We start from the raw sequence: 12,594 nt of genomic DNA on the forward strand, positions 1-12,594 counted from the left end.
TCATATCAGCAATATATTGGAAAGAACAGCAGCATGGAAAGGTCAAAATAGGGTTTTGGCTCTGATTTGCCATTAACGATTTCTGTAACAGGAAGCAAACCACTTCACGTTAGTGCTCAGTGTATTATCCACAGAATGAGGGGCTCAGAATTCACGTGAAGGCCCCTTTCAAATCTACAAAATGAGTGCTAGCAAACCATTTCATACATCCTTAAATCCTATTATAAAGTGGTTTAAAATCTATCCCAAATCACCTTGCAAAAGGTTCTTTGGACACTCCGTGGAAGTTACTAAGCTACCTCTCCAACCCTGTCTTCCAGCCATTCTCCTGCCACAAACACCCAGTAAACTCTTTGCTCTTTCCTCAAAATGCCAAGTCCTTCTGAAACTCTAACTTTGAACATTCTGTTTCCTTATGATTACATGAACTAAATACACAAAAGTGCTTAGTACACTGCCTGGGAACAATGGAAGGTGATAATCTCTTCCTAAAAACCTGCTTTACTTAAGTATTCTTCATGACTTCACCATTCTTCCACAAGACACTTCCTTGATGCCCGTAAGCTGAATTACACGCTTCCCATGGCACTTACTACCTTATATATGGCAACTGTGTCTCTTTGAACAATAGATTATGACTTTCCTTAAGACAAAGGCCATTTGCTTCTCTTCTTTAGTTAAATTCCCAATGTATAGCACAGTGTCTGACCCACAGAGAGCATTAACTACATTATAGTGCTCCATGCACTCAAACTCTTCTATTAGAGAATGACCTAATATGCCCTCTAGTGTGAATTTACTAGGTGACCTTAGATAATTCAATATCCTTGTACTTATCTGTTTTCATGGGTAAAAAGTAACACAGCTTTAGTACTATGAAAAACTGTGAGAACTATGTGTACCACGAGAACATGGATATGAAAGTGCTTTGAAATGTATACAGAACAATCTAAGAAGTTATGGATTTATTACTTATATTCCTTATTTGGGAAATAAAATATATTTCTTGCTTACTTTATATCTTCTATGGTGCTTAATACAATACTAAGGATCCAGAAGAGTGCAGTAAATGTTTGCTGAGTGAACAAATACAGGCAATTCGTTCTTATTTGTATACTCATTAACCTTGCTTTCTACATTTTCAAACAATATGTAACAGGCACAAGATGAAGTATGTCATATATGTTATCTTAGTTAATACTACTTCTACTATTCTGGATGGGGAAACCAACATTTAGCAAGGTTTAAAAAGTGGCAGAACCAGAATTTGAAACCATATTGCCAGTTTCCATTAGTCAGTGTTCTCTCCACTATACTATAGTTCTTTGTTTCTATTCTATTTCTTCCCAGGATCCACCTTGCTCATCAATGATATTGACAAAGTAGCCAGTGGCTGGCAAGAGAAGCAAATTCTTATCTATCACTTCCGTTAGTTACTAGGAGCCCCTGTTGGTTTTTGTTGGTTTTTTTAATGCTATTTGTTGGGAGGGAATATAAGTTGAAACAAACAAAAAAAAATTAAACATAAATGAATTTTTAAAATTATTGTACTATTCATGTCCCCCCAAACTGAATTCTAGCTAACAGGAAGTGGGCATTTCTAGAATGTGTTATTTTAGCAGCAGAATCTATGTTATTCTCATAACCAACTCTAGCTACATCCCTGTGAAATGGGAAAATGAAGATCAGCAATTCCACTGCACAGAAGGAAAAATAAACCTCTACTTACTTAGGTCTTTTTTTATAAAGTCTATCATATAGCTTTCTACACGGGGCCACTTTGTAAACTTGGAAACCTACAGGTGAAGAATAGTTACCAATTTGGTGAAGCTAACAAATACTTCCCCAAAATCTCAAGCGTGGAGTTAATGACCAAAGGTCCAACGTTCAAAGGATGTATGAGGTAACTGTGAGGTTAAGAGCAAGGGCACTGAATCAAGACAGAAAGGTTGTAGTCTCGCCTGTCTCTTCTCAGCTGTGTGATATCAGACAAGCTCCAAGAATGAAAGGGTGGCACTAGGTGATCTCCAGTTCTCCAAATCTAACTTCATCACTGATGTATATAGTCTGAAACAAGTCAGAACCAGATACATCCTCCTTCCCATGAATTTCATGTAAACTGACCACTGCCTCTCTGCTATCCAGCTAGGTTCTCTGATATCACACACCTACCACCTGCTATAACTGGCCTCCTTCCCACGTGCCTTTCCCCATCCAAAAAAATAAATACAAAGTACACCTTCTTCCCAACCTTCCCTCTACCATCCCTGACAGTCAGCCTTCAAACCTTTTGTAATAAACAACTCCTGCTTTCTAAAATAGCAGCCTTCTAAGAGATACATGAAGTCCTGGAAATACATACTTTCCAAGCCTGGATAGTTCTAATGAAATCAATTTTCAAACCCTGATATTCTTTAAGCACACTTCTTAAAATGATCTAAAACCCCACCTAATTAATGTGACATTTAAGGCTGTCACTCTCACTGTGGAACCAATTTACCAACTCGATCTTCCACAACTCCCCTACTTACACCAGACTGGAAGGTTTTAAAATATGCCCAATTCTTTCTCACTTTTCCACAAGAGACTGTTCCTTCCTAAAATGTCCCTTCCTTCGTGTTTTACTCCAAATTTAGCCTACCAAAATCATCATCAAAATTATTGAAGCTGGCTGGTGGGTTCATGGGGGTTCAATATACAATTCTTTTAGGTATGCTCAAAATTCTCCTTAATAAATAGTTTAAAGAGTGGCTGGTCCTAAAGAATATGGTAGTGGGGAAAAAAGAACCACCAGTGAAAATTTCCCTGCAGTGAGAATAGCTGAGGAACTTCAGCACAGTCACACATAATATTGATTTCAAGATGTTTCTGTTCTGGTGTTTCACAGCTACCTCCAATACACCTCTTTGCCATTCACTGAACCTTAACTCCACCCTTGAGATTTCAATAAAATAGATATTCACAAAGTTCTTATTCTTCACCCAGTTTTACCCATTAGTAACATTCTACTAAACACACAACAATCTAAACAACAACAAATTTAATCAAGGAAGACTTCCTGATTCCCCATATCAAAACAGGCCTTTGTTTGGCCTTCCCTCATGACTCTTTGACCACACTTCACGGAGAGTTAAGTGAACATCTGTCTTCGTCGCCCACTGGCTCAGTCTCCTCTATGTCTTTCCTACTCCCTAACATCAGCTTGCACACAGCTTGTTCCTCATTAACATCTGTATTACTGAACTGAGGGGTTTGGACTAAATGACTTCTAAGTCTCCGAAAGTTCTAGAATTCTGCATAACCTATGACCCACAGTTGGTCAATATACCTCTCAGTGTCACACAAGAAGGATCGAGTAAGTGAGGATATAAGTAGTCTTCCATCCAAATAATCTAACTGGACAACACAGGAGTCAACTGTTGTTATTGTCTGAACAGGAAACATCACAAAAGCAGCAGCTGCCTAAAAAAGACATGATAAGGAAAGAAGATTTATCTTTACATATACATGTGATCTCCTTTACCTTTTAAGTGAAAATAACTTTGGACAGCAAAAGAAAAATTTTTAATGGGTCAAAATTTAATTTGCCTGTTAGGATATCAAAGCTTCACTCATTTAAAGGTTCTGTGAAATAATTTGTTACGTAACTGTAGAAGACAACTCTTAAGACTGTTTCTGGTTATCTAATCTTAGAAATTGGAATAACAAGGTGAAACAAGTTTTGGAACATGTGAGAGAATTTTGTCACACAGAAGACAGTACTTCTTCCTTCGGAAAAAAGACAAATTAGGACTATACTACCTATAACGTTCCAACTATATTTGGGATCAAAAATATGTTAGGAATCAAGTGGCAACTTTGAAGGGTCACCATGACCAAACCAGAAGAATATTCTGATATGTTAATTAAAATAAAATAATTTAGCCAATGGTAGTTAGATTTCTTCTTTTTTGCCAAGATCCTACATGGAAATAAGCCAAGTTCCCCACTTTAACAGTCCTGGAGGAGAGGGACTGTAAGAAGTTGGTCTGCTCTGCCTTTTTTTTTTTTAAGTTAGAAAGAGAGAGAGAACACAAGTGAGGAACGGGCAGAGAGAGAGAGAGGGAGAAAGAGAAATCCAACCAGGCTCTGTGTTATCAGCACAAGGCCTGATGCGGAGCTCTTATGAACCATGAGATCAAGACCTGAGCTGAAATTAAGTCGGACACTTAACCGACTGAGCCACCTAGGCACCCCTGGTCTGCTCTGCCTTAATGAGAGACTGGAACATTCTGTCAGGGTAACCTGATACTCAACCCTTCTACTGCAACAACTTTGGCAAGAAGCCTGGGACCCGTGCAGCTGAGCACAATCCAGGAGGTGCCTTTCAGATTCAGTTCACAGTAAGTTACATCCATTGTAAAAAAAAAAATATACCTAGACTCATGAGTTTCTTTTAATCAGGGACCACGAGAATAGGAGCCTGGGCAAGTAGTACCATTTCTATGTTTGTCATTTTATTCACACAACTAATAAAGCGGCATCTTATCTTTATTAACAGTTTCATAGTAATGCTTTATTTAAGTGAGCCATATAGGTAAATTACAGAGTACTGTAATAGACAATGTGCAAATTATTGAAGTTAGCTCACAGAAGCCATCCTGCAACAGTATTAAGCTAAACCAAGCTACACATAAACAGTTCTCCACAAAATTAATAGTGTGGGCTCTAGATCAGTCCCCCAAGAAAGAGTAGATAAAATTGTGTCCCTCAACTGAAATTCTGTTAAGACAATATCTTCTATCTCACCACATACACAAAGAATTGGACTGGCTCTCACCTTTACTTGTTTAGAAGTGTTGAGTTTGATGGCAGAAACTTTCCCCAAATGATCACCTACAAAAACTCTAAGAATAGCTGTATCCCAACAGAGAGCTGTAACTTTTCGGCCTTTGTGTTCTGAAGACACATAAATTCGTTCTGGTTTCCCACGACGCTCCTGATTTAATTCCCAAATAACTACGAGACCTTGACTGTAAGAATTGAATCACAGAAGCAAATTTTTGGCAAGGGTCAAAAGGTACAATATATTTGTATCACAATATCAGTTATATTAAATATATATGCAAACTCCTGTTTGTCAAAAAAAGGAAGTAGGAAGTCAAGGTACTAATTTCCTTTCTTTAGTCCACAAATCCAGTACAAGAGAACTTAAGATGTTCTAAATTATCTCTGTTACCTTTCGCTTTTAAGGCCACTGAAATGTTGTTGTGTCATACTGACATTTTCCATAAACCATAGGGTGACCAAATGTCTGTCCTGGTTTGCTGGGAACTGAGAGATTTCCTTAGGACTCAGGACTTTCAGTGCTAAAATTGGGACAGTCATAGATAAACCAGGATGGTTAGCCACCCTAAAAAACACATAACTAGGGCTTGTCAATTTAAAATGTACTTAGAAAAGATCAGATAATTTTAAAGCAGTTTCTTACCTGGTAGCTACAGCAACATAATCATCATCATGTAAACAACAGGCAACCTGAGAAATCGCACCTTCCTAGAACACAAAAGGAAAAATATTAGGCTTCTCAAAAATGGTAATTTTTTTACTTTTTTTTTTTTTTTAATTTTTTTTTTCAACGTTTATTTATTTTTGGGACAGAGAGAGACAGAGCATGAACGGGGGAGGGGCAGAGAGAGAGGGAGACACAGAATCGGAAACAGGCTCCAGGCTCTGAGCCATCAGCCCAGAGCCTGACGTGGGGCTCGAACTCACGGACCGCGAGATCGTGACCTGGCTGAAGTCGGACGCTTAACCGACTGCGCCAACCAGGCGCCCCATTTTTATTTTTAAATCTCAAGATTTACATTCCTCTTTTACTCCAAATGATTATTCATAATGGAGAAATTGGGATTTATGAAAGATACTCCGAATGGTATGACAGAACTATGATTAATTAAGCTTACCCTGTGTGAAAGAAAAAGCCTGTGCTTCCAGCCTTCCTTCTGAATGAGATTGAGTCCTCCTCCCGAACTGCCCAAAGCCAGCCATTTCCGAGACACAGCTATGCTCGTGCACTGAAAACATGTAAACAGACAAGGGTGAGATGATCGTAGTCACATAACTAAATAAAAGAAACTAATAGACATAAATACTAAGATCTGTGTAGCAGGTTCCTCCCCCACCCCACTTCCTGCCCAGCTGGACACCATGTTACGGCACTCAGCTTCTCATTCGAGCACAAGACACAGACAGAACATTGTGGTTTTAAATTTTTAATTAAATCTCAAAATGATTGAATAGGCTCAATTATACAAATGAGTAATTTTCCCTTGGCAAAATCCAGTTATCAGATCATGCATCTTTTGTGTAATTTGGCTAAATCATTCCACTGCTGACCACAAAGATGAAAGACCAAGTAAGTCCCCAGGGGATAAAGCAACTGCTTTAACCATTTACTCACTTGAATCACTTTTAGTCCACATAATTAGCACACAAATCACCCACAGCTTTTAGAATGGGTGAGACTATAGAGGACACAGATGCAGGTCACTATGCTGTTAGACCCGCAGCCTTCTAATTCCTTTCCTTATCTACCACAGAAAACAGTGGCCATGCTGTGCCCAACACCCTGTGGCGAAATTTGTTGCTTTGCTGATGAACAGACACTCCCAACCCTCTTCAACCTTGCTTTTCACCACAGAAGCTGGAAAATCTAAATATTCATTTACTCAGTTTTTCCTGAAGCTAGTGAGAGCTATCTGACTAAACTCCAGCTAATAAGACTAAGCCTGCTGGGGTTTCTTAGAAAGGTTTACCTTACCAGGTAAAAGGAAGAGTCAGAAAAAAAGAAAGCCTTTGGGAAACAATCAATATATATATTAATAGTGTGTGTGTGTCTGTGTGTGTGTGTGTGTGTGTGTGTGTGTGTGTGTGTATACAAATACACATACACTATATATACATACAGTGACATAATAATAGCAGGGGACTGGAACACCTGACTTAGATCAATGGACATATCATCCAAATAGAAAATCAACAAGGAAACAGGGGCTTTGACACACTGGAATAGATGAATTTAACAGACATCTTCAGGAAATTCCACCCTAAAACAGCAGAATGCAACATTCTTTTCAAGTGCACATGGAACATTCTCCAGAATAGATTACACATTAGGCCACAAAACAAGTCTCAACAAATTCAAAAAATTGAAGTCATACCATGCATCTTTTCTGACCACAATACTATGAAACTAGAAATCAATCACAAGAAAAAATTTGGAAAGAGCACAATACAGGGAGGTTAAATAACATGCTACTAAACAATGAATGGATCAAACAAGAAATTAAAGAAGAAATTAAAAAGTACATGGAAACAAATGAAAATGAAAACACAACAGTCCAAAATCTTTGGGATGCAGCAAAAGAAGTTCCAAGAAGGCAGTTTATAGCAATACAGGCCTACCTCAAGAAGCAGGAAAAATAACCTCACACCTAAAAGAGCTAGAAAAAGAAGAATAAAATTCAAACCCAGGAAAAGGAAGGAAATAATAAAGATCAGAGCAGAAATAAATGATATAGAAACTAAAAAAAAAAACAATAGAGCAGATCAATGAATCCAGGAGCTGGTTCTTTGAGTGAGTGTGTGTGTGTGTGTGTGTGTGTGTGTGTGTGTGTGTGTGTTTAAGAGAGAGAGAAGGAGTGCATGCATGCAAGTGGGGGAGAGAAGAAGGGGGAGAGAGAGAGAGAGAGAGACAGAGAGAGAGAGAAAGAGAATCTTAAGCAGGCTCCATGCTCAGCACAGAGCCCAAGGTGGGGCTTGATCCCACAACCCTGGGATCATGACCTGAGCCAAAATCAAGAGTCAGACACTCAAACCAGGGGCTCTCAGGAGCTGGTTCTTTGAAAAGATCAACAAAATTGACAAACCTGTAGCCAGACTCGTTAAAAAAAAGAGAGAGAACCCAAATAAACAAAGCCACTAATAAAGAGGAAAAATCACAACTAACACCATAGAAATACAAGCAATTATATCAGAATATTATAAAAACCTATATGCCAACAAATTGGACAACTTGAAAGAAATGGATAAGTTCTTAGAAATGTATAACCTCACCAAATTAAAGTAGGAGGAAATAGAAAATCGAAAGAGACCAATTACCAGCAAAATAATTAAATCAGTAATAAGAAACTCCAGGGCCAGATGGCTTCACAGGAAAATTTTGTCAAACATTAAAAAAAAGAGTTAATACCTATTCTTCTCAAATTGTTCCAAAAAATACAAGAGGAAGAAAAATTTCCAAATTCATTCTATGAAGCCAGTATCACCCTGACACCAAAACCAGATAAAAACACCACAAAAAAACAAAAACAAACAAAAACCTACGGTTCAATATCTCTCATGAATATCGATGCAAATATCCTCAACAAAATATTAGCAAGCTGAATCCAAGAACACATCAAAAAAATATTATATCTTTATCAAGTGGGACTTAGTCCCAGGAGACAAGAATGGTTCAATATTCACAATGTGACATCACATCAATAAGAGGATAAAACCATATAATCATTTCAACAGATGGAGAAAAAGCATTTGCCAAAGTACAAACATCCATTCATGATAAAAACCCTCTGCAAAGTAGGTCTAGAGGGAACATACCTCAACACAATAAGGACCTTATATGAAAAACCCACAGCCAACATCATACTTAATGGTGAAAAACAGAGCTTTCCCCTTAAGGTCAGGAACAAGACAAGGATATCCACTCTCACCACTTTTATTCAACATAATACTGGAAGTCCTAGACACGGCTATTAGACAACATAAAAAAATAGAAGGCATCCAAATTGGTATGGAAAAAGTAAAACTCCCACTATTTGCAGATAACATGTTACTATATAGAGAAAACACTAAAGACACCATCAAAAAACCACTAAAACTGATAAATGAAAACCAGGAGAAATGATAAATGAATGAATAGTAAACTAACAGGATACAAAATCAATGTACAGAAATCTTTTGCATTCCTATACACTAACAATGAAGCAGCAGAAAGTGAAATTAAGAAAACAGTCTCATTTACAACTACCCCTAAAACAATAAAATATCTAAGAATAAATTTAACCAAACAGGTGAAAATCCCGTACTCTGAAAACTATATAAAACACTGATGAAAAAAATTCAAGACGATGCAAAGAAATGGAAAGATATTCCATGCTCATGGATTGGCAGAATATTGTTAAAATGTTTATACTATTCAAAACAATCTATAGTTTAAATGCAATCCCTATCAAAACACCAACAGCATTTTTCACAGAACTAGAACAATCCATCCTAAATTTTGCATGGAACTACACAAGGTCTTGAATAGCCAAAGCAATTTTGGAAACACTGGAGGTATCACAAGTTCAGATTTCAAGTTATATTACAAAATGGTAGTAATTAAAACAGTATAGTACTAGCATAAAAATAGACACACAGATCAAGGGAATAGAACAGAAAACCCCGAAATAAAAGCACAATTATATGGTCAATTAATCTTCAACAAAGGAGGAATAAATGGGAAAAAGACACTCTTCAACAAATGGTATTGAGGACTCTAGACAGCAACAGGCAAAGAATGAAACTGGACCACTTTCTTTCACCTAAAGTCAAAATGGATTAAAGACGGGCACCTGGGTGGCTCAGAAGGTTAAGCATCCAACTACTGATTTCAGCTCAGGTCATGATCTCACGGTTCGTGAGTTCAAGCCCTGTGTCAGGCTCTGCTCTAACAGCACAGAGCCTGCTTGGGATTCTTTCACTCTGCCCCTCCCCTGCTCATTCTCTCTCTCAAAAATAAACTTAAAAAAAAAAAAAAAAAGTCTAACTGAAATCAACCCCTCATGAGTGTTGCTCATATCACTTTGCCTATTACATCCTATTCTTCTGCTTAAAGGCTAGAAAATTACTGGGGTGGGGAGCAAAAGTATAAGAATGAAATTATTTTGGAATTGGTCATAAGATTTGTTCTTCACTATGTCATTCCTGAGTTTATCAAAAGAACTCAGGGTTTGAGGGAAGCACATACTTTATCCCACACAGCTAATGGCTTTTGCTCTGTTCCCTAAAATGGAGGGTACATCAAACTCCTTGTTCTGTAATGAGCTTAGTATAACTGCAGTGGTCCATGATGCTTAAAATGCAACATGGTATACTCATTTATACTATTTATTTTCAACCAAATACATTACTTTCTTAGAAAAAACAGCAAGATTATTGTGAAGGAAAAAAAAATCTGAACAATCAATATCATGGTTTTCAAGAATGGGAAAGAATTCAAATGATAGCTCAGAAAGTAAATCAAGAAAGAGTTGGGAAGGGAATGCACGTTGGTGCAGCCACTCTGGAAAACAGTATGGAGGTTCCTCAAAAAACTAAAAATAGAACTACCCTACGACCCAGCAATTGCACTACTAGGCATTTATCCACGGGATACAGGTGTGGTGTTTTGAAGGGACACGTGCACCCCCATGTTTATAGCAGCACTATCAACAATAGCCAAAGTATGGGAAGAGCCCAAATGTCCACCAATGGATGAATGGATAAAAAAGATATGGTATAGAATATACAATGGAGTATTTATTACTCAGCAATCAAAAAGAATGAAATCTTGCCATTTGCAACTATGTGGATAGAACTGGAGGGTATTATGCTAAGTGAAATTAGTCAGTCAGAGAAAGACAAAAATCATATCACTTCACTCATCTGAGGACTTTAAGAGACAAAACAGATGAACTTAAGGGAAGGGAAACAAAAATAATATAAAAACAGTGAGGGGAACAAAACAGAAGAGACTCATAAATATGGAGAACAAACTGAGGGTTACGGGAGGGGTTTTGGGAGGGTGGATGGGCTAAATAGATAAGGGGCACTAAGGAATCTACTCCTGAAATCATTGTTGCACTATATGCTAACTAATTTGGAAGTAAATTTAAAAAAATAAAAAATAAAACAAGTTAAAAAAAAAAAGAAAAAGAAAGAGTTGGGGCGACTGAGTGGCTCAGTCGGTTAAGCATCCAACTTTGGCTCAAGAAACGTTCTCACGGTTTGTGGGCTCGAGCCTCATATCAGGCTCTGTGCTGACAGCTCAGAGCCTGGAGCCTGCTTCAGATTCTGTGTCTCCCTCTTGCTCTCTGCCCCTCCCCCGCTCACGCTCTGTCTCCCTCTCGCTCTCTCAAATATAAAAAAAAATGTTTTTAATACAAAAAAAAAAGAAAAAAGAAAGACCTATGAACATGCTACTTGTATGTAAGGTATTACTAGCACAGGGAAGAATACCCATGATTCCATTAAACATAAAGAACTAGACGGCAGGGAGCATATATAACAGTGTGCACAAAATATACAAATATGAACATGAAACAGATACACGGATCAAGAAATTCACCTTTAGACGACTGGAGTCCAGCCTCAGGGCTGAAAGTAATGGATCCAGAGACTCAAATTCTGCCAGTACATGGCTGTAGGACTCCGGTATCACTGGCACAAAAGTCATTTAGCTGGAATCGTAAAACTACGTTGAGTGACAGGCACAGTATTCCTGAATAAAACCTGCAAAAAAATATAATTTTTAGAAGCTCCTTGCTTAGTTAGCAAGCATTTAATGGATATATAGAGACCATGGAGAAACAGGAGAAAGGAACAAGGATCCCTACTTTGGAGGTACTTAGCATCTACGAGGAAAGAAAACACACATAGATAACATTATGTGCAACCATCAGCATGTACTGTATCATTCCCTGACTCTGAAGCTCCCAGAGAATCAAGCCCAAATTCTCAAGGTCCCTCCATAACCCTGTTCCACTCTATTTATCTAACAGTGTGAGTAGGTAGAATGGAGGATGTAAGAGAAAAATTGGTCAAGTTCCTCTTTGGTAAAACAGCAACTTCAGTTGTACTTTTTGAGTTGTAAATCTTCCTCTACCTTTCAGAGTCTCTCATTAAAAGGCAACATTCTGTAAAGGCTTCAAACTATAAACCCTTATGAGCAAATTCAATAGTTATCAGCCAATAATTTAACTGTGCTCAATAGAAACACACCTCTGGATCTCTTTCTCCACACTATCAAGGGCTCAGTAAGTATCTGTTAAATGAATGAATGCACCTACTAAGTGGGAAGTAAGGTACAGAGAATTAAAGCTCAAAGTAAGAGCTTCAATAAGAAAACTGATAGGAATGAATAGGAATAGGAATACAAAGCAGCAAATGCTAAATAACCAATGAGACTTTGTACACTAACACAAGAGTTATCTGTTCAGCAACTCTCAAGTGTATATTTTTGTCAAATTGCACCAGCTTCCAGAAAAGAAACAAAATTCAAGAAAATTCTTACCCGTTAATTTAACTTTTCTCCATTTTTTGTAACATGCCAAATTAAGAATAAAAGCAAACACTACAGGGGCACCTGGGTGGCTCAGTAGGTTGAGTGCCCAACTCTTGGTTTTGGCTCAGGTCATGATTTCAGCATTCATGAGATCGAGCCCTGTGTCAGGCTCTTCTGCACTGATGACACGGAACCTACTTGGGATTTTTCTCTCCCTCTCTCTCTCTCTGCCTCTCCCCACCCCCCTC

General features: G+C 37.9%; 1 protein-coding gene across 7 annotated transcripts in view; it reads right to left on the minus strand.

Moving 5' to 3' along the window:
• Nucleotides 1-12,594, minus strand: part of HPS5 (HPS5 biogenesis of lysosomal organelles complex 2 subunit 2) — a 60,453-nt gene that overhangs the window by 43,296 nt on the left and 4,563 nt on the right. For 6 of the 7 annotated variants that reach the window (XM_019812150.3, XM_003993038.5, XM_006937131.4 and 3 more), the window contains exons 2-6: nucleotides 11,411-11,574; nucleotides 5,946-6,056; nucleotides 5,471-5,535; nucleotides 4,820-5,012; nucleotides 3,329-3,462 (exon numbers count right to left, since the gene is read on the minus strand). In XM_019812150.3, the coding sequence (XP_019667709.2) occupies nucleotides 3,329-3,462; nucleotides 4,820-5,012; nucleotides 5,471-5,535; nucleotides 5,946-6,056; nucleotides 11,411-11,518 (611 nt within the window). In that variant the 5' untranslated portion in view covers nucleotides 11,519-11,574. Of the gene's footprint in view, nucleotides 1-3,328; nucleotides 3,463-4,819; nucleotides 5,013-5,218; nucleotides 5,349-5,470; nucleotides 5,536-5,945; nucleotides 6,057-11,410; nucleotides 11,575-12,594 lie in introns of those variants that run through there. The other variant, XM_045039040.1, reaches the window with a different exon arrangement.

The sequence above is a fragment of the Felis catus genome, chromosome D1, assembly GCF_018350175.1.
Source record: "Felis catus isolate Fca126 chromosome D1, F.catus_Fca126_mat1.0, whole genome shotgun sequence".
NCBI lineage: Eukaryota > Metazoa > Chordata > Mammalia > Carnivora > Felidae > Felis > Felis catus.